Here is a 24,863-nt window from a genome sequence, read left to right as displayed (position 1 = left end):
TTCAGCTGAACGGGTTAAACAGGGATGGCTCTCTGTAGATCAGCTCTAGTCTTTGGCTGGAAGTCTTAGAAAATGTTCATTTCTCTGGTTCTGCATTGGTTTAGCTAACTTTATAAAATGAATTTGTAACTTCTGAGTTCTTCAACTTTCTCCCTACACACACACACACACACACACACACACACATGAAAAGACATAATTTAAATGCCGTTAAAGCCACAGAGACTGAATGTAAACATGCTGTGTATTCAATGCGTCCCTGCAGCAAAGCCTGTTTGGCTGCAGTTCCTCTGTTGGACGTATAGGCAAGACTCTGTGCTGCCACATCCCAACTTTAATTATAACCAGCTTATTATGCACAAACAGCCTTAAATTATACATATTGTTTTTAGTCTCTGTGATATTCCCTAATTAGTCGCTATCTTGCTGAAATATCTATCTATGCGGCTTCTCAGTGAGGAGCAGCAAATGAGGCCCAGATGCCCAATGAAAGCTTTGTCTGATAAAGCTAACAGAAGTTACTCTGATCTCTCTCTTAATCTGTGCGTGAGAGAGCGCGTGTGTGTCTGCACATATGCACGCACGCACACATACACAGTTGTTTGTTCTACGTTATTTCTGTGTCCTGCTCCTGGCACGCTGCGCTAACAGACTGGCAGCCAATTGCTCCCATGACCCTGTAGTCTTGCCATGCTAACAAGCTGGCGACCACACAAACCCCCTAACTGTCACAGAACTGGTCCACTAGCATGTGCGCGCGCACAACAGAGACAGATCTCGTGCACTCCTCGTTCAGGTAAGCGAGGAACAACAGTGTACATCAGCAGAGCAAAGCACCTCATTATACTCGCTGCCACGCGCAACATTAGCGCTCGTAAACACTAAGATTCAGCGCAAGGACACCTCCGCAAGACAGCCACACACATGACGATTTAATGCCCAGATAATTAGCTTGTAATCTCTGTCAAAATCACAAATACACGGGAAACCCACCCCCTCCTTCCCTTACTGAAAGGCTGATAGTGGGCTTTCCCACCACTGAGCAGCAGCAGCAAGCAGGCAGAAGGAGAGAGCGGAGCAGAGCTGAGCGGGAGACAGCGGACTTAATGATGAATTACATGATCACCTGCTATGCCTCAGAGCTTTTCATTCAGGTAGAGAATCACCTTCTGAGCACGCAGAGGCGGAGACTCTCCCCTTTCCTTCCCCCCACCCCCCTCCCCCTGTCCTCCGCCCCTCTTCTCCTCTCCACATCTCTCACTCCCAACACCACCACCACCATCACCAGAACAGATGTCTGCTGTAACCCAGTAGCTCCCTTCGCTGTAGACACATGGAGGCGCCATCTGGACCGGAACGCTGCTCCTCTCCAGATTGGGGAGCGTGCTTATGTGTGTGTGAATGTAAATCAGAGAAGGCGCTTAAATTTAGTTTTCTGTGCGCGTACGCATGTGTCTGCATGTCATTTGTAAATGTGCGCGTTAGTGAGTAAGCATGTCTCGCAGACAGAAGGCGCCTTGTGCATTGATGACACACCTGAGTGCCTTTAGTCTTGTTTGTTTGGGTCGTATGTTGTTTTTCCTGCGCTGTCTTTCAGAGATGGTTGAGTCAGGCCTACAGCAGGTGGGACGCCACTCAACAGCTCTGTCTAAACAACCGGCAGGACGAAGCAGCAAACCCCCATTCACACACCCCGCTCCTCCTTCTTTGTGTCTTTCAGCGCTCGCTTTCTCTCTCCGGGCTCAACAACAAAATTACAACACCCAAGGCACTCAGCTGAACGCCGCTGACAAACTCATACCACCTCGCAAACTCGGTTTGCAGTTTTTCAGATATGATAATGCACCTAATTGCATATGTAGACTAGGGTTTACATCAGTATAAGAGCATTCAGACATGTTCTCAATGCCACAGAGACGTCTTTATCCTTCTAGACATCACATTTCTTTCACAGATTTACATCTTTAAGGCAGACAGGCGGAAGATGTTATGGAGCTACTGGGCTACCAAAAGGCTTTGGTGAACCCACAATGGACAACAGCAGACATCTGGTAGAAACACAACCCCACCCAGCAGCAGCATAGCCAGAGAACAGGACACAAACAGAGGGATGAAGAGAAGAGCGGGACAAATGAAAAATAACCCAGATTCGCTCTGAGAGCTCACAGATTTGAAGAAAGGACAGAAAGAGATGTACACAAGCTGAGGGTGGTGTGAGCGGAGGTAGAGCATGTATACATGAACACAGTATAATGTTTAATGTTGTTCTAACCATGGTAAGGAAACTGCACTCCATCGCTCTCATGCTTAATCTTCCTCTCCTGCACACTGGCCAAATGGTGCTGCACTGAAAGGCCAAACAGGGGAGAAGGGAAGAGTTAACAATGGAAGAGGGGAGGAGAGAAAAAGAGACATCGAAAGAGATGGAAAGAATGAGAGAGAGAGAAACAGGGCTGGTTAAATAATAGACAATAGGGGATTTTAATGTTATAGAGTGCAGCAAGTGTCTATAAAATAGTTACATCATTACTGTTGGCAGTATTAAAATGGCAGCATGTGAGTGGGAGGGACGGAGAATACATGAAAATTTAGCAATTTAACAAAATCCCCAAAGCCAAATACGACACCCAAGAGATATATGTTAAGTCTATTGAAAATACATTTGACGTGATCACCATCATGATGGTTGACAGTGCGGTTACCCAAAGAGTGAGTGGCTATGACTTCAGCATGTGAATGGGTGGTTGGAGTAGTGCCGCTCAGGATTTTGGTGTAACTTTTAGGTATCTGGACAATACTCAAAAATTAGAAATTCAACATTTTGGGAAATAAGCAAAATACTGGTAAAACTGGTGGCCTTCTGATGTCTGTATTACAAGTCAGCATTGAAGCAGCCAGCTCCTGGTTAGCTTAATGTTGTCTCAGTAAAAAATAAATAGATAAAAGAACAGCTAGCTCGGCTCTAGTCAACCAACAGCTCTGAGATTCACAAATGAATATAAAGAAACAAAAACAGAGAGAAGAGCAATTTGCCCTCATGGCCCTTTACAAGCCAGTTAGCCTATCACAAAACAAAGAACAAACACTTATTCTCATTTAATAACCTCGAGATAAACTGAAGCAAGAAACACAATGGTGTCACGTGACAGTAGCCCATCAGTCACATGACCAATTAGTCTCTGCACTGCATTAGCTAACTGGCTGCTAGCACAGCTTCCTCTTTGCTGTGCAATAATGTAAATTGCTGTATTTCCCAAAATCTCAAAGTACTCCTTAGGAACACCACATGCAACATTACAGTCATTACAGTGGGTTTACTTTAAGTTAGATTTGTAAAGGACTCGGTTACACCCACTTGATAAAACAAAGTTTAGCAGATGATGTTTGTGTTTCGCAGTCTAATGCGCGACACTCGCACACACGTGCACTCAGTCCTGGAGGTGAGCTTAATAGATGTTAGCTCTAATGCCGTAAAAACTAAATGTGTCCATCTCTGCAGCTATTCTCACAGTCAGACAACAAACACTAGACAGCAGGCTATCCTCGGTTTGTGGTCTGATTGAAGGGGCAGTTCAGCCAGAACAAAAAGTTTTTTCTGTCTTTTATCCAATAGCTTCAGGATCAGCTTTCTTTCTGTATCCCATCACAACAGTGGTGTGATGTACAGAAACCTTGTTTGTTTTGAAGAACTGGTACTGGAAAGACATTTTTCCTATTTCCAAACACAATTTTCAAATGCATTAAGCATTAGATGATGGCAGAATTTCCAGCGATGGAAATAAAAGACCTTGAAATTTCTGCAAATTCCCCCGAATCTCTACAAACTGTTTAGAGTAACTGAGAAAATGTGTTTTTTACTGGCTCTTTAAGTCCCTGCTGTATGTGAGAAATGATGCTTTGGTGGGGGGTCCATTTAGGTATGGCATATAAGAGGATTAGAAGTTGAAAATGAAAGATGGTGCAAGTGGGGATGATGAGGGGGGGCGAGTATTGAAGAGTCAAAATAGATGCAAGCGGGTATGATGGTGAAACATAATTAGCTTTAGCTTCTGGTCCATGTCAAGTCAGGAATTTAATATTTGTGGGACACTTGTGGGAAATACATCTTTTTGCCTCGTTGCTGAGAGTTATTTAGAGCGTTACCATTCTAATAGCTGCACAGTAAGTATGAGCAAAACACAGCAGGAAGTGGAGGGGCTAGTTTGGGCTTTGTCACATATGCACTGTTAGGAGGAGACGATCATATTAAACATGGCTGTCTCAAATAACGAAGTCAGTGCCCAAACCTTCTGTTTATAAATCAGGAGAAAGGCGGCTTGCCTCATAATGTGAACGAACTGGGCGCTGCACCAAGGCCTAGATAACATCCGATAATAATGCTCATTTTGATGACCTCAGCTAGCAGTGAAACCTTTTGCTGAAACCAGACTGCTTGTTTCCCTCTTTTTAAAGTTACGCTAAGCTGACCAGCTGCTGCTTGCTTCTTGTTTACTCTACAGACATTACAATAGTATCAAACTACAGAAGCTAAACGTATTTCCCCAAATGTCAAATTGTTCTTTTAAGGCTTTACGATTCAAGGTGAAGCCAGTGTTTAAAGTTTGCCTCTGAATTGATGTGGACCTCAGCACAGTTTCTGGATTGCGTGCAAAATCTGATGCAGCAGTTGCAGCGGGACTACCTGCATCCACATCATTAGGCCAGCCGCTGGACTGAGAGCTGCTGCCAGCCGCTGGGGAACGGCCCGAGTAGAAGACATCATCCACTGGGCTCTCCATCTCACTGTCGTCAATGGACTTGCGCTTGTTGGAGCTGGGAGAGGAAGGAGAGAGATTAGTAAAAGGGATTCATTATGAGAGCAATCTGAAGCAGGCCAGGGTTTCCCACTAAAATAAATAGGCACAACTAATTAGTACAGGGGACACTGATAAATGTCATATCATCTTAAATCAAGGGAAATGAAACAAAGTCACCTTTTCTCTTCAGTTGTCTACATTTTGTTTTCATATTATGTTACAGTCTTAAGGGACAAAGCAGCATAATTGGAGACAAACAAACACGAGGCCAGAATTTGAACAACATGCTGTGTCCACGCCGGCTCAAAGCAGCCGCGCGCTAGAAACTGCAAGCAGAAAGTGTGCCTGGTGATGTCGGAGCCTATTTTTGTGTGTGTTTGCACATTCCTACAAACGCACACATCTGTGACCAATAAAATAAAAGGGGCTGTGAACGTACAGCGTGTGCGTATACGTGGGACAGCATGCGTGTGGCTTTTGTGTGATGCAGGGGTCTGTGCTACATTAGTATCAAGGGAGATATTCTGTAATGAGTGTAACTACCTCCGTGGGAGACTTGCATAAAGCTCCATTTCAGTCCTGCAGCGTAAGATGAGCGGGAGAGGACGGCAGAGGAGAGGGAAACAGACACAAACAAGGAACGGGTGACAGACAGATCGGTGGGAAATATGAGTGGGGACGAGGAGGGTTAGTGACGAGGAAGGAGAGAGAAAGATCACGATCAAAAAGCAGAGCAGGCTAAGCATTAGGAAACACAGTACAGAGGTTGGAGAATGAAGAATAGCAAGTGGCAGAATTAGATTTAGAAGGAGCGTTTCGAGTGCTTGGTGTGTACCTGGTGGAGGGGGTGGAGGTGATCGAGCGCCGCCCCAGGGTCACCTGGTTGATGTTGTAATAGCCGGGGCTGTCCAGGTCAGCCAGAGAGAAGTTGGGGCCTGTCGCTGTAGCCACAGGGGCTGAGGGGATGCACACAGAGGAAACGAGAGAAAAGAGACACATCATAGAAAAAAAGTAGAATTAAAAGCTGAAAGTGTGAGAGAGCCGTCGACTGCAGAAACAGTTCTTTGTTTAAGCTTCGCAGAAGATGATTCCTGATAACTCTGACGTTTCAGTAGCACTACAAATGTACTCATTTCAAAGTCTCTATAGCCTTACTAGTCCATTTTTGGAGACACTGACACGATTATGTTTACAGGACTTTGCTAAACTTCTATTCAACCTCGTAGGACCTGGTGTCCACATATGGGAACATCACATTTTGGGTTGTCTGGACCAGCGGCCCCCAACCTTTAAGTTTCCCCAACCACAGACCGCTTTATGTCTGACCTTTAAGATGTCGCAGATAAATACAACAAAATAAAACCAGTAGAGCTACCACAAAAAAAGATTAATTCATGACACACAGGACACTGAGTTAATGATAAACATGATAACAAAATAATGATAAAACCCTGAAGACCATAAATTTCACACTCGAGCCTCAACTCTCGGGGCCGGCACCAAACGACCCACGGACTGGTCCTGGTGCGTGGCCCGGGGGCTGGGGGCGGCTGGTCTAGACCGCAATACTAAATTTTGCTCTTTCAAAATTTGTTGTTTCTCATTTTGTTTGTGTACTCAGGAAAATGCTGCTGTGTTCAGTTTTGCACATCATTCCTCAAATGTGACTTTTAGCGTTCTATCAAACACCATCGAGCCAAATAGCAAAGAGGAATTCAAAACGCACGTTCGGATCTTAGCAGGTTAACGTACGAGTGATATAATTATGCAAATTAATCCAGCTACTCAAAACTACTAGTTATACTAGGTTATAGAGTAATATACTTATAATAACATAAGTAACTATATACTAAGAATGAGAGGTGACAGTGGTTGACTCACTCTGCGACACACGGACCAGCTCGGCTACGTTCCACACACCCGAAGTAACAAAGCAGTCCTGGAAACTCAAGTTGCCTGGTTAAAGGGAGAAAGAGACATTTGTGAGTTACACTCTGAATGCACACACACACACACACACACACACACACACACACACACACACACACACACACACACTCAGAAAGAGGCTGAAAAACACGTGTGGAAAGGCCTGACACACTGTGGTGTCATCCACTGGGCCCATGTGTTTTCTATAAGGTACAACAGGCCTTTGGTTTGGACGTGTTCACTTTCTTGACTGTTGACAGTCCAACATACACAACCAATCAGATCCAACAAGCGGCTGTAATCTCCACACAGACAGCTATGTAATGGATGATGCGCTGCGCATTGCGATCTTCATGTATGTATCATGCGCACGCATAATAAAGTGCACATGTTTAATAAGAGGTACTGGAACACTGATATACACACGTCCTCGCACATCTGTCCTTTCAGTCTGTTGAGACTGTAACCAAAACCTTGATTATAACTTGTGTTGAAGTTTCACAACTACAGTCATCATTTCTTCTCAGTCGACTACACTGCGCTGTAGCCTGTGATGGGTTTTGTCAGTGGAACATTTTCTTAACAGTTCTTAGCTTCAACGTTACGATCATCTGACTGCTTGTCAGCTGTGTTAGTTTCCAGCACCGTGTCGCTTTTATCGACAATAACACGTATGAACAATACTCGACTTCAAATGAGCTACAACAAACCCTCGATGCTTGCTGCCTGACGATTGACCAATATGCTGACCCTTGGCATAAATCCTAAATCTAACATTTTAGCCATCAACTCTTGATTTTGAGCACAAAGGCCTAAAAAGAGAAAAACAAACAAAAGAAACAAAATACTGTAAGATGCAAAATCACTTTAAGCTAGCAACGAGCCAGACAGCAGAACGTGCAGATAAATATGCAGCTAACATAATAAACTGGACTGATATTTGTCAGGTGTCTAGAAACCTGATGACTGATAATGTTCTGGTATCAGCTGACAACAGGTAAGAACCTTGTTTTCACATAAGGAGCTTCATAAAAGGCTTTAAAAAAGGCTTTTATGAAGCTTAGTGAACTCACCTGATCTGTGATTCTTATTTTATTTCAACTGAATGTAAACAGCGAGGTAAGTGAATCGTCTACACACGAAACACACCGTCACAGGTGAAAATGGTACAAACAAATGAAATGTGCTGCATTCTGAACTTCTGTTCCCCAAGTAAAGTTTAAGTATGCGACACTATGTTGTCCATGTCGTATTACGCTGTGTGTAAAGCGGATCGCTTTATGGCTCCGGGGCCGAATCCATTTTAAATCCACACCCTTCTCTCCCCCTTCCCTCTGTCTGTCCATCACTCCCCCCCACGCCTTCTCCCTTCGCCTCTCATTCTTTCATTCAGTTCTTTTCAGCCCTCCTTATTTCTTCTCCTCTCGCTCCTTCACTCCATCCCTGCCCGGGGTTAACCACAGCGGGGAGAGCGCATGAGGTCAGCGCTCAGCTTCGGCAGCGGCCATGTGGTTCCCATCTTCCAATAACGTCAGTGTGATTTATGAGCGGCCTGCCACAAACCCAGCACAGCCCCCACGCTACAGCACCATCAGCTCGCCTTACCATAATAAACTTAGATCCAACTCTGCTGGGACGCACTTGCACAGGCACAGAGGCATTCCACATATGGGCTAATGCACATACATGTGCATGCATGACTGTATAGGTGTGACTGCGTGCAGGCACAGGTATGTTTTTTAATAATTGCACATGTAGAGTGAGATTAATGGAACGTGCACTTGTAAACCTACCGTTTGGTGGGGGCTTCACATCTGTGTCTCCTTGCTGGTTTGAGTTGTCTGATTGTCCTGATTGTTCTGCAGAGAGAGAGAAAAAGAAAGAAAGATGGTGAGTCAGGTGGACAGATGTCTGGACACTGACCAAGGTGAGGGGGCAGGTAAAGAACAGAGGAGTCTCCTGAGAAACTATATGGTAAACTCTTTTCACTGACAACGGGCAGACGTGTTGCGATTAAAAAGGCAGATATTTGCACTCGGTCGAGGCTCAGAGTACCGTTAGTAGATTCTTATCTGGTCATTATCGTACTCACAGCCTTAGTGTATGTTTGGTAAAGTGCTACAAATCCCCCAAAACATTTTTAATGCCAACAATTAACTCAGCGTACGTGTAATTTCTGGGTATTGATGCACCGTCTTTGCCATTTTTTGGAAGACCTTCTAAAATATAGAATCTGAATACAGTGTAAACTGGCTCAAGTGTTCCTAAGAAACAAACCTCTGCTTCTGAGTCGCGGTTTTGAACGTGTGCGTTCCTGTATTCTGGGTACTGCTGTGTATAACTCAACTGTTTTTGTATCTTTGTTTCTTGCAATTACTCAAACTCACCATTCATGTTGGGCAGAGTGCTAATGGTCCCAAGAACTTTTAGAAATGCATCATTTGGAGTTGAATCACCTTAAAAAATCTTTTCTCTCTTTGTGTACCTAACTTTTCGGCGCTTGAATGTTTGCATGTGCACACAGCTACAAACACTAGGTAAAAAAGTTAGGTAAAGTGACAGATGTGTCACCTCAACAGCCCACGCTGACTAGTCAAATGTGCACTTTGTCTGGATTGCATCTCCTGCATTGCTTCCATCTATAGGGACACGAAGGCGCTCAGAGAGTCGTCTGCTTCAGCTGCTTTTCTTTGGCTCGCTGGCTGCCATTCTTCTTCGGATGTGTAATGCACCCTTGTGGAGTTTTATGGTTGTATCATATATACCATTCAGGCCAATTACTCCAAAGCACTTAGCCTTTAAGGGCGTCTTGGGCCAAGACTCCCAATCCAAAACGTGGCCCCCTTGCAGCCACTACTAGGCCCCCCAATCTCAACATCTTCTAAACCCAAATCAGTGTCCTAATCTTGGGTGGCAGTGTTGCGTTACGTGCCAGCAAACTGGTGCACTATTCACCCAGTCGGTCGCGTGCCAAAAGCAGGAAAACAAAAAGAAACCCAAAGCACCTCATCGCTCTGGGAAGAGGGAAACACGAGGAAGAGCTTCTTTTCTTTCCTTCTCGCAACACTCGTCCTTCATTCTGCACAAGAGCCCATCTTCAGGTCTTTCTCCCTCAGTTCCTCTCACATTGGTTTTGTCTCTTTCTCTCTTGCGCGCTGTCGCTCTGTGGAATCCTGGCAGCCATCTTAGCGCTTGGCAGCCATCTTAGCTTTGGCGGTACCCATGCATTCCTGCTAGCTGACGGCACACCCACACACACACACACACACACAGAAATAGACACACATGCTTGCAAAGCACACTCACTCTCAAACACAGCCCCAGTGGTCTTAAAGATAAAAAGACCTACGGAGGACGTGCGACGCTGATGGAGTACAGGGACGCTTGTTTACAATCCTGTGAGTATCCTGTCGCCTATGCTAATAGGCCGTTAGAGTTCGACAGCTGATCACAAATGTCAGACGCACTCGTAAAGCGACAGGAAGTGTGCAAAGGGCAACACAAAGAGAGTCCTCCAAGGTAAACGAGGCGATGTTTGGAGGAAGCCTGAGGCCTTTCTCATCGCTGCAGCGCTCATCCCGACAAACCCTCAGCAAACAGTCAAAACCTCTGAAACCCGCGTGCCTCAGAAAAATCTCTTGCCCTGTGTGACAGCATCCAAGCCAAAATTCACTGCCTTGTTGTCATGACAACGTGGATGGCACACCACAGTCCCTAATGATGAGTGGTTGTTGAAGCCTGTGTGTGCATATGTGTCGCTGTTTGGCCTGGCAATTAGTTCGAATGAAGATAATAATATAGCTTCCTGGCATGCGCTCACTGTGTTGTTTTGTTTAAGTATCTCTTGGCACAACGCAGAGCGGTGGCCGCACAGCCACTCTGTCACACGCCTGCTTTACTGTATCAGGAGTTCTTCTGTTTAACTCTCCAGGCTCGGCTTTGAGAACTTTCCTGTTTCTCTTGTTAAATCACAGCGACATATACGCCGAATTTCAAATGTAAATGAAGTGATTGCAACTACAATACAAGTTCTCAAACTTTAAACTGCTTTTGAGGGTTTCCAGCAAATGAAGGGTGGCTTTCTATCCTTAAAACTTGTGCAATGTTTAACAACAGTTAGCAAATGAACCAAGGTTATCCTATCACTGTGCTTCATTTGCACCAGGAGGTTTCTTCCTGTCAAAAGGGAGTTTTTCCTTCCCACTGCCACCAAGTGCTTGCTCATAGGGGGTCATGTGATTATTAGGCTTTCTTTCTAACATTGTACAATGTTAAGCACCTCAAACTGACTGTTTTTTGTGAATTGGCGCTACATGAATAAAATAATTATAATAAAAGGAATTGTATTCAAGGCTGAAAGTTGGAAAATGAAGAAAAATGTTGTTTGACAGACTCTTTAAGACCACGTGCCCACATCGGAGAGAAAAATAACTGTCAATTCTCTCTGCTAGCAAAAAGCTGCAAAGTGACTGATAGCACATGTGTGGTTGGACGCCCTACCAACACACTAAGGAACCCATAACCAAGGATGTTTTCACAACTTCACTGTTTAGCCCATTTGAGCTGACCCCTGTTTTTTTCCTCCCTTGGTGCAGGTTGTTTCTGCCAACATGAACGTAGTCATCGTACTCTGATTCGGACCAAAGCAAACGCCCTTTGGAGGAGGTGCAAACCTCAGAGCTTTTAATAATCAAATTAATCTGACCCAACGACCAGCTGTGCGCTGCAAGTTTGAGCTAAATGCCGTCCCATAGTCAGGCATGCTTTGCATTCTGTGACATACTAAACACAGACATGTGGAGTGCCTACTGTAGTATCTGTTGTTCCTGAAATATCTCATACCTAAGCAGGCCGGACGTCCTCAGCTGGTTTATTGTAACGCACTTTTGCACTACTGGAGTTTGCTTGAAGGCTACAACTTTGCTAAGTCATTAACTGTTTCGGGCCACAGTAAACAAAGTATGGATAAGACAAAAAATGTCTTTAGTGTTTAATTAACTTCTGAACAAAAGAAATGAGCACTTTAGGAGATGTGAGCAAGATGAACTACAGGAAAACACTGACAGGTGTAGCATTCGCGCTGTCACTAATAAATCAAATATGAGGTTTGTGCTACTATATTTCTATAAGCCAAAGTCAGTGTTACACTGGAAGGTGGATCATTCAGGAGGATTTGGATAACGTACAGCAGCTTTTAGCACATGGCTAATATTATCTAACAGCTAAGTAGATACAGCCAAAATAAACTTTTTAAAAGTGTAATATTTTAGTCAGCCAGAGGATTTTAGCAGCGTTTCGGCCTCCAGTTACATAACGCGGGAAATAAAGATCTAAAAATAATGTATGAATATATATTTTATGGCAGGTTTGCTAACATTTCTTATGTTTACAGTACACACAGACATACTAGCAGGTTAATATCCTGGATCTAGTGGCATTCTTGATTTTTGTGTAAAGCAGCTATAAAAAACAATCCCACTCTGTAAGACGTTATGGAAAAAACGTTCATGTCTCACTAAGTTTTGGTTCAATTTGATTCTTGCCTAATTTCCCGTTTGTGTATTTGCATAATTATGTGTCATTCCCATGCTCTGCTTAGTTCAATAAAGCAAAAATGTCTTTGTCTGATATTAATTTAACGCACAAACGCACTTCACAATATGTATGTGCTTGTATGTTTTATGTGCTTTCATTCTTACACGTGCACGTGTATGGATGGAGTGTAATCCGTGGCACGGTGACAAGCATGCATCTATATTTACATACATTGTGTGGGTGCACAATAGGTGCCCAAAGGTGCCTCTACAGGAGTACAGTAAGGAGGGGGTGTGATGCCCTTAAAGAAAGAAGACGCTCTACGCTCCTGGTAAACAATAGCAGTTGTGTATTATTATATAGTCATATAAGACCACCGTGCAGGGAGAAATCACTGCCAGCAGGCCTCCCATCCCCACTGCAACATTTGTGTGCGCCCACACCTATGACACGCAGAGGAGCACATGTGACCGCTTTTATTAACGTGTTGGTTCAAGTGCTCGGATGTGCACACTCCAAACATGGATGCACATGCCTCCAAAGCACAAACATGCTCATACACACACAAAAACACAACATTCAAACACAGATGAATCACCCTTATCTCCTGCACACAGTCGCCCCAAGGCCCCCTGCACACACCCCGCTAGAGATAACACACACACAGGCCATCTAATACACCATGCTATCGCTCTAATCGCCAACATGCACACACACATTTCACTTTGTTTCCTGCTCAACATACAGTACGATTATTGCTAATGTACTCCAGTAGAGTCTATGTAAAAGTTAACACTGGCTATACATTTGTCACACTGCAGACGCAGACTAACTCACACCCAGGCTAATGTGCACACACTCAGAAACCACACTTGCACAATCGCTCCATTCATCATACACGTAAAAACAAAACGACACCACGCACGGATACACAATTACGCAATCTGGAATCATTAAGTGACACTTCAATGTAAAATCACATAGACGTGCTCCCCTCTTAGTGCGCAGGCAGCCGCTGCCAGCGCTAATGGACTCATTTACGACGTGCATATTCATATACGAGCGCACGCTGCACACTTTTTGCTAATTTACAGAACGGCTTAGAGTGTTTGTTTGTGCATCACAAGCACACGTGAGCAAACAGGCCCTCTGTAATCTAATGTGCACTAAGTGAGGGGGATTTTGCAGACTGATGAGAGACTATAAAGCTACCATCACCAGTCCAGCACTAGAGATAAAATATAACGTCCTTTGGATGTTAAACTCGAAGGTGATTGCAAATATTTCCATAAGCAAGTTATTGTAATAGTCAGTATTATCATCCTGTTTATCTATTTATGAGAATCAGATGCTTTTCGGGGCCTTCACTCAGCTGTCTTTGTGACTGCCTGCACTAAAATACCAAATTTGTAGAAAGAAATGACCAGATTAACACAAAAACACAGCTACAGCTGTACCGAGAATAACTCTACATGCTACTTCTTAGCAGAGACTGATCATAAAAAGCCGTTAGCTTAGCGATCATACCTAACAAAGCACGTCTGTCTTCACACGTTCACGTTAAACCGACAATAATTCGTTGCAAATGTAATTAAAGAAACACAGAAAAGCACGAGTACAGGTGCGCAAAGAGGGTTTAACAAAGCGATGCTATGAGGAGGCGGAGCTCCAGCCTTGAAAGTCCACCATGCTGGTAATGAAAATTCAATACTACGCTGCTTCCCTTTAAATACCTTAAAATTACAGATTTAAATCTTTAAAGTGTTTCATTTAAATGAAGCTGGAACGAATTTTGAGAGTAAAAGTGAGAAATTCTAATCCACAGTCGAATCTGTGGATGTAGCTGCAGCCTCTGTCTCCACCCTCTGCGTGTCATTTAAGGATAGTTCCCCTGACATGGTTCAGTTCACAGTCAAATGATAGGGGCCTCTTCCTCTGACTACTGCAGAAGTCTGTGGACAAGTCTACCACTGTTCTCCCTCCTTGATCTCCGTCTCGCCGCTGCCTTTCACTCTCACACTGTAACCCCCCTCGCTCCACCTCAGCTTCCTCTGCCTCCTTTTTTTCTGGATGTCTCTCTCTTTCACTCTTCAGAGTTCAGGCCTGCTGGTACATACAAACCCCGTCATTCCCTCCAGAGTTCAGCAAAGGATCTGCTCTCAGCGAGGCCTTGACTGGACCGCAACGGATAAAACACAGATATACACAAAGAAACACTAAATACAACGGAGACTGCAGAAAGGTACGGCTGCCTGCAAATGGAAGACTGAAGTAAAGCAGAAAGCACGACTGCACTGACTGACATATACATATACAAGCGTAGCTGCGCAGCCTCAACCCCTCTCTCCACCCGCACTCCCCATCCACCAGCCTCTGGATAAAGAAACCGAACTGCCTCCCCAATTGGGTTTCGCTTAAGAGGTTTATCGGTGTGTTGCTAAACATTCTGACCTTTTTTTTTAATCTTTAATGCGCTTAAAATGTTCCAAACCCTCCTAATCCCCACGGCTATCCCACACAGATGTTCACTCGGCTCTTTTATTGGACTTCATTTCAACCTCCTTTTTTTTCTTCCTCTCCTCCTCCACCACCTCCTTCATCCTCTCCACATCTCCCCCCCTCCCCTCCGTTTTCATAGGCCGATTCGTTTTCCAGTTTCTGAATACTAGTCACTGCCTCCTGATCGCCCCGGCGCTGCTCCCACCCCCCCCTTGTGTTTCAATCTTCCACTAGAAAAGCTGATGTTGAGCCTGGTTTTTAAGCCACGGGGGCTTCTTATTGGACGCTGGCTGCGCTGGTACAGTGTCAAATGTCCCGTGAGTGACCTCAGCTCACTGTGGCCACCTTTCGGTTCAGAAAAGGCGTGAGTGTGTGAGAGGATGCCACTTTTACCAAAAAGCGCTCTGGATAATTAATAGGAGTTAGTTTCATTAGTGTACAGTTTAGTGTAACAGGATAATAACAGGGGACGGTGAGAACATTGTGGTTCTTCCTGCTGAGCTATTAGGACATCTGGAACAGCCTGAACAAATCCAGTCTTTCGCTTTTTAATGACTCTCAATGTGAAATCTCTTTATCTCTAAAATGTTACATGCAGAGGAAGTTTCCACATTTATAGAATGAACTCTGGTTACGGTGCTCCAGTGTTGTATCAATTAAGTCCCAGTTACTAAAGAAATGTGTTGTTTGCTTGATGAAAGAGATAAACTTGAGCTCTGTGCTTTTACCACATCTTCTGTTTAAGGACAATGTGACCTGTAAGCAGTGATAAAATGCACAAGTGGCCCATTTATGAGTCAAAAAAGTAGCTAATGTGACTGTTGTTGTGGAGCCAGAAGCAACCATATTTAAACAAGACAGTAGAGTGCTAAGGAATCAGCTAATGCTGTACAGCTTCAAGGAGACAGACTAAGGAGAAACAGTTTTTACTCTGGAGTACTAATTTCTTGTACCATACAGCAGGCCACATTATTCGTGAGATAGTTCCACTAAAAACCCCAAACGCAGCAACAATGCAAGTGGCTTCTCGAGGTCCACCCGAGTGAATTCAATTAGCAAAGGTGAGATGTCGAAAACACCTGCAGGCTACAGCTGCCTGCATCTGCAGCCGCTCGTCAATCAATCACAGAAGCCACAACTTCACACCCAAGTCAACATTGGTGCTTTACCTCTGTACAGGTGTTAGAGGTCAAAAGGAACTTTAAACATGAAATCTGTTTTCCGCAGCGTGTTGATTTCATACCTGAAGTTGGACGTCGTAACACGGGAGTCTGTGGGGACTGACTTGCTTTGGAAGCCACCCTCACGTGGACAGAGGGGAACTGCAGGTTTCGGCACTTCGGAGTTTTCCACTCGAGTGCTGTGCTTTTACTGCCTTGTCTTTTTTTAAAGGCGTGTTTGGCACACAGGAAACATGTCAAACCTTGACGCTATAAGGCAGACTTTACAGCACAAGAAACAAAAAAAGGTCACAAAAATGCAACATTTGACGCATCAAGGAAAAAGATTCTGAAAGTGCTCAGTCACTGATTTATAACGATTTATAGATTTATAATGAAAAGCCGCCTCCATCCTTGTGAAACTACCCTGCATTATACGACTGTAATGACAGCTCATTTACTGTCAATGGAGCAGCACGTTTCTGTTTACAAATCAAGCCAGAGTTTCTAGAAATTGAAAGAATAACACAGGGGTTTGCTGTTTCAGGATGGGTTTTCCTTTCAGCTATTTTTGGCGCCTTCCTGGGAAGTTTATTTGGCTTCCATATCCACACCCTACCTATTAAACCAGCCGCTTCCAGCTCTGGCAATTCCTCTGGCAATGTGGCGGTGCACAAAATACCTCTTACAGGCTAGTGCGCTTACGACTTCCCATCTTTTTGATACATTAAAAACATTTTTCCAAGTCTACATAAAATCAATCTTAGTGCCCACATTCAGTGTGTAAGTGACAATAGTGCATCTCTGAATGTCTGGCATGTAACTCCATGTGACAGCGCAGCATGGGGCGATGTGATTAATTGTGAAATGTGTTTCAGTGCTGCTAGTGCTGAAGTGTGAATGTGTGGGTGTGACACTATAAATACCTCACTTGTTGGCTTTTGCGTGTGAGATTGTGTCTTATATATGTTTATGATATTGTATACGTGCAAAGATTTCTGGAGCGCACGTGTTGAGGCACAGTTGGAGATAAGCGTGTAAACATCTGTGACTGACAGGCTGAGCAGCAGAGTGTGGGAGGCAGACGACGTTCTTTTATTAAAACACGCGTGTGCAGTGCGTGCATCGCTTCGTGGGAGTGTTTGCATGTGCGCGCTCCCCGCGATTCTCTCTATACGTGTGAAAGTTCAATAAATTAAGAGAGATAATTCTGTGTAAGATGCACATCTGTGTTTGTACGTGTGCGCACTAGTGTGTGTGCGCTTGTGTGTACGTGTGTGCTTGCGTGGCCGCCTGGCCGAGCCCTGTGCCAGCAAGGAGCAGGTGTGGGGAGGCAGCCCTGCTTTGCCCGTTGCCCATCTGCGTGGCCGTCTGTGTGCCGCCTGCGCCCTCTCTTTGCCAACGCCACACAGAGCCGGGGAGCCAGGGGGTGAGAGGGGGGTGAGAAGGGGTGAGAGGGGCCTAAAGGGAATCAACCATGGGAGAGAGAAGAGGGCAGGGGGTAGAAGGGATGGAGGGGGCTGGCTGGCTGCCCACGGATACCCCCTCCTCTCTCCCTCTGCCCTGTTTCTTTTATCTTTTATCTGTGCCTATGCTGATGAGCTGCGATGTACAGAGAGAGGTGGGCAGGGAGGGAGGACCAGGCGACACAGAGGGAGAAACACAAAAACAAAAAAGAGCCCTGCTTGTTGTCGGGGTAAACGCAAGAGTAAAAAGGGCAAAGAAAACCATCGAGCGATTTGAGGCTAGTTTTCTAATCTGTGGCTGTTAGTCTCTCTGTCTGAATAATAGTCTGTCTCTGAATTTCTGAACCTATCCAAATGTTCACGTCGAAACTGAAAATGCATATGGTGAGGTGTCATTCCTCCATTTGGCCAGCAGATGTCACTTGTTGGCAGTGGGGGCCACAAGGCAGCAACACATGCTAAAGAAATCTGCCTCTCGCAAGGGGAAGAGAAAGCAGTGGGAAAGATTTCAGCAGGGCTGCCGTGGCTTTAGAAAGATAGGAGGTGAAAGCTCTCGGGCATATTGGACTTTAGTCGAAACTACGACCACCAAATGAAATATCTGTGTCTCCAAAATACAGCACAACTGTGTCTTTTTCATAGCGGACGTGCTGCATGTTAGCTTCATACCTCTCTACCCACAAACTGACAACTACTATTATTTTTCCTGCGTTTCCTCCTCTTGTGTGTTTCTGATCACATGTTGATAATACTCGAAGCCAGCGCGATGACACGGACAATAAACATATAGTGAAAAATGCACCATGTCCATGCAGGAAGAATTGTTTAAACTGCACTGATGATGTGTGTATATATTAAATTTCATACAAACAGAACTAAGCAGACAACGTACAGCACTGAGGTTCACAGGGCTGAATGAAAGACATCAGCCACCCTGTGATATATGCACATGCATGTGGGTGTTTGTGTGTGTGAGTGGGGCTGGGCCTGGGCACAAGTGGGAATGGGCATCATGTGACGCCAGTTCGTGCCAGGGAATGGAGGAGAGAGAAACAGAGGAGGAGGAATAGAAGGAGAAAAGGCAAAAATAAAAGGGAGGGAAGAGAGGCAGTCTGAGGGAAGAAGGGGGCACAGAAAATGACAAAAAAGTGAATGAAAGAGAAGAAGAAGAGGAGTGGGGTGAAGAAAGGGAACGAGTGATGAGAAAGAGGGGGTTAGAGAGAAAGGGAGGGGGGTGAGGTGGGTGGGGGCTGGGGGATTGTGAGAGCTGTGGGAACGTTTTGCCTCGCCAAGAAAGACGTGAGCAGAGAGAATAAAAGAAGGAATGAGAAAGAAAGAGAGACTTGTTGGCAGAGCAGAAGAGGAGAGCAGAGGAGGGTACGAGGAGGGGGAGTGAAGGCAGCGTACGGCGGGCACCAGCCAGGGAGCAGACGCCATCAAACCCGGCGCTACGGGGGAGACGAGAAAAAGCAAACACACAGCGCACCACAGCCACCACAAGGCAGTGCCATCGTTTTGCCCGGAGCCAAACATTGCAAACTATCCTCCCCAACTCATAAATATCACACCCAAATCCATGACAAGCACCGGGCAGCTCACGGTGACCTGTCACTCAAACGCCGCCCTGTGTGTTTGGACTGGGGAAAGCTCAAAGTGTGACCTTATGAACTTTTGGCTTCACATTTGATCGCCATTCCCCCGCTGCATCAAATCCCCTCGTGACAAATTCTCAGCAGCAGACCCACAGTGGACAAATTCATGCAACGAAAAGTCGTAACGCCGGAAAACAGGCAAAGCAACCGGTGCAAGATGGGAAATGACATCCCCAGGCACACACACCGTCATCCATGTCCCCAAAAGGCTCCCACATGTACAATTATCAGAATTGATTTTGGTAGCTGGCAACAGATTTGTGCAAATTGCTTTGGGAATATGCACCCAATCACAGTATCAACTGCAATTATAAGACACTTAAAGGTACGCTAATCAATATTTTATATTAATAGTGATACAAATGACTGTGTGCAACGTGAAGGATGTTTGGTTTACAGTAATAAACCCAAGCTCAGCCACCTGTGCAGTTTCACGTCTCTTGTTTGGCACCTTTTAGACTTTGTCTCGTTTCTTGACTTGCTGTTACAAATGTGGATGATCACATTAAACATGGGCAAATACTCACAGCCAGCAGCTCAGGTTTCAGACAGTTTTCTACCTTTGGCTCTGTATGATGTCACAGAGAGCGGACCTGTTGTTAAAATATTTTGCTGACCAGAGGCAGCCAATCAGAAGAAAGCAACTGTAGCAGCTTGTTTCAGACAGACGATGAACTGACACACCCACTATAACATGACCTGTGAATCACGCAAAACTACATTAGTAGAGTCCAAGAATAAAAAGCTACAGATGAGCATAATGATCCCCATTAAACACTTTTTCCTGATTTGGAAACCTGTGCCAAACAAAAGACGTTGAGCATTAACAGTGAACGATGTCTTATTGAAGACCATAATAAAGCTGAAAATGAGAGAGAATATTGTTGTTATGGGCAATCATGCTACCAAATGAATGCTAATGGTCATGTATTCAGTTTGATTGCTAAACAAGTCAGCTAGCTTGTTGCAAAAACCCCATGAAAATGAAAAAGGAGCTCATTAAAGCAGGTTGACGGACAAAGCTAGCTAGTTTTGATGGCTTCTGTTGGACTGTATGCACAAATACTCCAAGTGACTTGTTTTGCACTACTGAGCCTAAACTCTGCTTCTGTGAAGTTCTTCAGACCTACACAGAAGAATGTGTTGGGGTAACCACAGGCTCTGTTGGAGTAAATGTGGATTTCAACAAAATGCCACAATGTGGCATGAAAGTTGATAGGTTGATTCATATCCTGTCAGGATGCAAGTTCTGAGCAGAGAGGAATGCATGTATGCAAAGGTAAATAAACAATGTTAACAACTACAGATAGCGCTTCTGGCCTAAGGCAATACGGTTATATTTAACGGTCTTCTAGCACTGCAAGGTTGTGATGGTGTGCTGTGCATCCAGGAGCACGAAGCTTAAAAAACATTCTCACTTGAAGACGTCCGAGTTCTAACATTCCTGTCAGGATTCACACCAACACTGATTCAAATAGTGTGCAGCCAGTATTCAGCTGATGTAATTCCTCACATGTTTTAATACAACATCAACAAAATATGATTCAGTTTATAAGACAACACGATTTGCATCTCGCTCTTTATTTACACCAATGGGTTTTCAGCCTGAACGCACTAAAGATTTATTTTGGTTTGGTGAACTATGCAAATAAATGCTCCCAAATCTATCTGGGGCTTGGAGAACGTGTTTTATGAGGGCTGTAAAACTCCACACAAACACATAAAGCGGGCCTGTAAAAATAATGTGTGCTCTGCATAAATGCTCATTTGGACTAATGAATTAGGGTAGCGATGAATGGCTGTGCAAGTGTCCACATCCTCCCTGGGTGATGCCGATGGAGGCTTAATGTTAGATGTGCATGATTTGTGAGTAGTACTGTGAGTGTGTGTCTACATATGATACGTTAGCTGGAGTAAGGGGGAAGTGTTGCTCTGTTTGTGCATGTGTGTGGGCACCAGTGACTTTGCTCCTCCTTTAACAACCTCATTCAGCTGTCAAATAAGGAAACCAGATCCAAAACTATAATGAACCAGATCTGGGGTCGACATACAGAAACACAAAGAACAGCGGTACCGGCTAAACGTTTCTATGAAGTAAAAACTTTGTGATTTTATATCTTGAAAGGTGCTATATAAATAAAGTTCTTCACAAGAGCCTACAATGAATAAAAAAACGAAACAAGAGAAATGAATAGAAAGCAGATTTTAAAAGATATTTTTCCCAACTAAACCGGAAAAGGTCCACATCTGTGTTTCTGGGGAAGGATCAGCCACATCTACAGCATGAACTGAAGACTTACTCTTTTATTTGATGGCAGCAGAAAAGAGGAGGAAGAAGAGACAGACAGACAGAAGCAGATGAGGCCTGAGAAAAAACAATCAGCCAAATGAGGGCACAGACAGAAAGACAACCTTTGACCACCAGCTGTCTGGGAGTCACCGTCCAGCCGCATTTGTCAGTCTGTGTCCCCAGATGAACCCGGCCCAAGGGTCAGTGGCTCCCAGCGCAGCCGTGTGTTTGCGCGGCTCGTTTCCGTGCAGGCACGCACGCTGCTGCACACTTGTGCACACGTGCATTAGGGAGCCTTCCAGTGTTTGTGTGCGTGTCCATGCGTACGAGCTGCCTGCTATCTGTGTCAAAGCTGGCTTTATCTCTCAGGCTGATAAGGTGAGTAAACAACTGCCCCGGTCTCCCCGTCTGACATGCTAGCTGATAAACTATGCAGTCACCAGTATCGGCGGCGGGGGGGTGCTGGGACAAGTGAGCCAGGCTAGTCCCAGGCTCCAGCTGCAGCCGAAGGCCTGGGAGGGAAATACTGCAGCATTATAATATCTTTTGTTAATAACATTACAGGTAGGGTTGTGCAGCAGCCTCACGTCTCTCAGAACATACATGAATCAAAGAGCATGTCCCTATATGTCACACACAGAGGATTAGCCTAGTTTGGGCAGCTTATGGCTCCACTCAGGCTCTCTCTTTGGTCAAGCTGATAATTGGAGATTTATTCCTACCATCTATCAATCCATCTATTAACTTATTAACCCAGAGAAAATCTCTAAAACCATCCTGCCCACCCTCAGCAGATCCAACTCTGCAAAGTGAGATTAAACTGATGCAAATCCACTTAGCAGCTTCAAAAAACATATTCATCAATAAGCATCGCTGACCTCGCTCTTATTATCTCAGCTTCTGCCTGCACTTTAAAATCCGACACGCACTGGGTGATAATGACAGGGAGAGGGGAAAAAAGCAGTGAAATTGCATGCTTAAGAAAAAAAGGATGAAAAATGAAAAAAACAAACAAAACAAAAAAGGTGGAGCAGAATTGAGTTAAGTATTCACACTGAGGAAGAAAATCCTCTTCTGAAAATGAGCTCACGGTTAACTAACACTTTGTAATCTTAATACTGACATTTTCCACCGTGACATTTCCTGTGATTATGTCATAAGTGCGCCGTGACTGGTAATCATGGATCAGACGTTTAATACATCTGCTATGAAAATGTCCAAATGAATTAGGCCTTTACTCAATAAGTTCCAACTTAGCGATCGCACTGATACCGCGATCGATCCATGTACGAAACAAAACAAAACAAAAAAAGCAGGATTTGGGTTAAAGTGGAGTGTTTCTCAACTAACACGTGAACACACCTAAGCCTTTGTTTTATTTAGTCTGTTTACTATTTCTAAACCTGAAAAACAATGCATTGAAGACAACCTGCAGTACCCTCAACAACCACCAGGGGCAGCAGCTCACACTTTGTGAGTCAATCCCTTAGTTTCCTTTTCTAGGTTACCTGAGTTAGAAGAAGCACAGGTGAATGTTTGGTTATTAATACGGCCACTAGAGGTCACTTAACTTCAAAATTCAAAACAGGGTGGTGCAGGAGCGAGTCCCCAAACATGGAAATAAGTTAGCATTTCTGCACATTTTGTTCCCTTATGCTAAACCCAGCAGGTTTCCTGAACGGGTTTTTGGGTACACGCCTGAAACAGTCGTGGTTAATGTTTTTTTTCTTAAAATAAAGAATAACAGCGTCCTGGAAAAGCATTTGCTAACAAGCGAGACTAGAGTTGGTAACATAAACATCATCACACTGACCACAGGAGCTTAGCAGTGAGGATGCTAAAGTGGCATCAATTTCCATGATGATCCAAAAACCTATGGAAAAATGCTGTTAGCTTTTTACTGAGTGAATCAGGGCAATGCTTTACTGGTGGCCTCCAAACTGAAAAAAAAGAAGTCATCCTCATATCTCACTAACAGCTTGCAGAGGCATTCGGGGGGGAGGACAGTCTTCCTCTGCCATTACAGCACATTAGTTTTGTGCTGTGCAGCTCTGCTAATGTCCAAAACATACCAGAACAAAATGACCAATAAGTATATTAATTTAAATGTGTCCCTGTCAGTGTGTTCTGCCTCTGTTCAAGGCTGGAACGTCAGTGCAATGGCCGCCCTGCTGCCTATGGGCTCTGCGGTGTTAAACGGAGAGGATGTTCACGTTGAGGGGCAGACCAGAGGAGCCTGCATCTGTTTGGCAGTCGCTCAGAAATGTCTAGCGTTTCACACTACGCCTCTGGGAGCGCTGGCTTGAGCGCAGCCAGAAGTTTATGAAAAACAGAGAGTGTGGGGGAAATGAGGGAACCAGGAAGGAGAGAAATGCACCGGGAGGGGGCTAGAAGAGAAGAATGAGCTGGATGACATGAGACGACAGAAAGAGAGATAGCAGAGAGGAGGAGGTTGGACAGCTGAAATGAGAAAGGGAACCGGTTTAGAGGATGATGTGATGTTTTCCACTCTGCCTGTGGTGCGTGTGCAGGGGTTCTCCTGAGGCCCCCGAGGATCCCGAGGGCCCCTGGTAGGATCTACGAGTGGATTCAGGTGAGGAACAGGTGTGACCACATGTCAAAACACATTGCTACGAATGTGGTAATTACACACTTTAGGGACAGAGGACAATGGTATCTGTATACGTGTCTGTAAGTTTAAACCACATGTGCAATGCCGCATGAAAGTAAGTGTATATTTTATGTAGTGCAAGAGAGCACAAACGCCTGTGTATTCCTTGGATTAACATGTGACAGCCGGCCCTGCCTTCAGTCAAGCCCAGTCCTCCACAACAAACCGGCTCCCCAGAGCCCAATCGTTGGTTTGGTCTCCGTCTCAGCTGTCACCACGCCTGCACTGTCTGCCTCCTGTCAGCTCGCTGAGAAAATACATGGCGATTTATAGCCGTACCATAGGGTACACAAACACACTCACAGACACACACTTTCACATACATCCAGGCATTGAGCTTTCTTCAACAGGCAGAGCAGTTGAATGTGCTCTGCCTCAAAGTGTGGTTGTTATTATAAAGTAAGAGGACATCAAGAGGAGGTTAAAAGGTTCCACACACCAATAAAGTTACTTGAAGTTAAGTACTTTGTAATATCTGTGTTTTATGTGACAGCCTGAGGAGAGCACACACTGACCACAGATATTACTAAAGATGAGCAAGATATGTTTACAATCACCATCTGGTTTGGGTTGCATCTGCTAAGTTATTATAATTAACTACGGAGACGTTCTAAACTAGGCGTGCTGCAAAAAACTAATTAAATGCTTTGAAAAAAAAGGCTTTAGTAATGTGTAAATCAGTAGCTGGGGAGATAAAACTGTCAATCATGACTGTTGGGTTCGCAGGCCTGTACTTAGCTGCAGAAGTCTGCTAATGCAGACATGCCTGCTTTGAGTGTTTGCATAGGGGACGTATTATATGTGTTTATCTGCAAGTATTCAGGCAGTTTAACTAGTTTTGTTCCAGCATAGCCAGATTAACCTG

The 24,863-nt window shown here is 44.6% G+C and overlaps 1 protein-coding gene across 15 annotated transcripts in view; it reads right to left on the bottom strand.

Moving 5' to 3' along the window:
- nfixb (nuclear factor I/Xb) overlaps positions 1-24,863 on the bottom strand; it is a 130,090-nt gene that overhangs the window by 15,604 nt on the left and 89,623 nt on the right. For 8 of the 15 annotated variants that reach the window (XM_005749977.1, XM_005749982.1, XM_005749978.1 and 5 more), the window contains 6 exons: positions 8,519-8,584; positions 6,678-6,752; positions 5,632-5,752; positions 5,340-5,375; positions 4,682-4,812; positions 2,273-2,347 (listed from right to left, as the gene is read on the bottom strand). In XM_005749977.1, coding sequence (XP_005750034.1) covers positions 2,273-2,347; positions 4,682-4,812; positions 5,340-5,375; positions 5,632-5,752; positions 6,678-6,752; positions 8,519-8,584 — 504 coding nt within the window. The remainder of the gene's footprint in view (positions 1-2,272; positions 2,348-4,681; positions 4,813-5,339; positions 5,376-5,631; positions 5,753-6,677; positions 6,753-8,518; positions 8,585-24,863) is intronic. The other 7 variants (XM_013915127.1, XM_013915129.1, XM_005749975.1 and 4 more) reach the window with 3 other exon arrangements.

This window comes from Pundamilia nyererei, unplaced genomic scaffold (assembly GCF_000239375.1).
Source record: "Pundamilia nyererei isolate P.nyererei 1_Seehausen unplaced genomic scaffold, PunNye1.0 scaffold00259, whole genome shotgun sequence".
NCBI lineage: Eukaryota > Metazoa > Chordata > Actinopteri > Cichliformes > Cichlidae > Pundamilia > Pundamilia nyererei.
The sequence above is the reverse complement of the archived record's forward strand: the minus strand, read 5'-3'. Positions and strand labels throughout refer to the sequence as shown.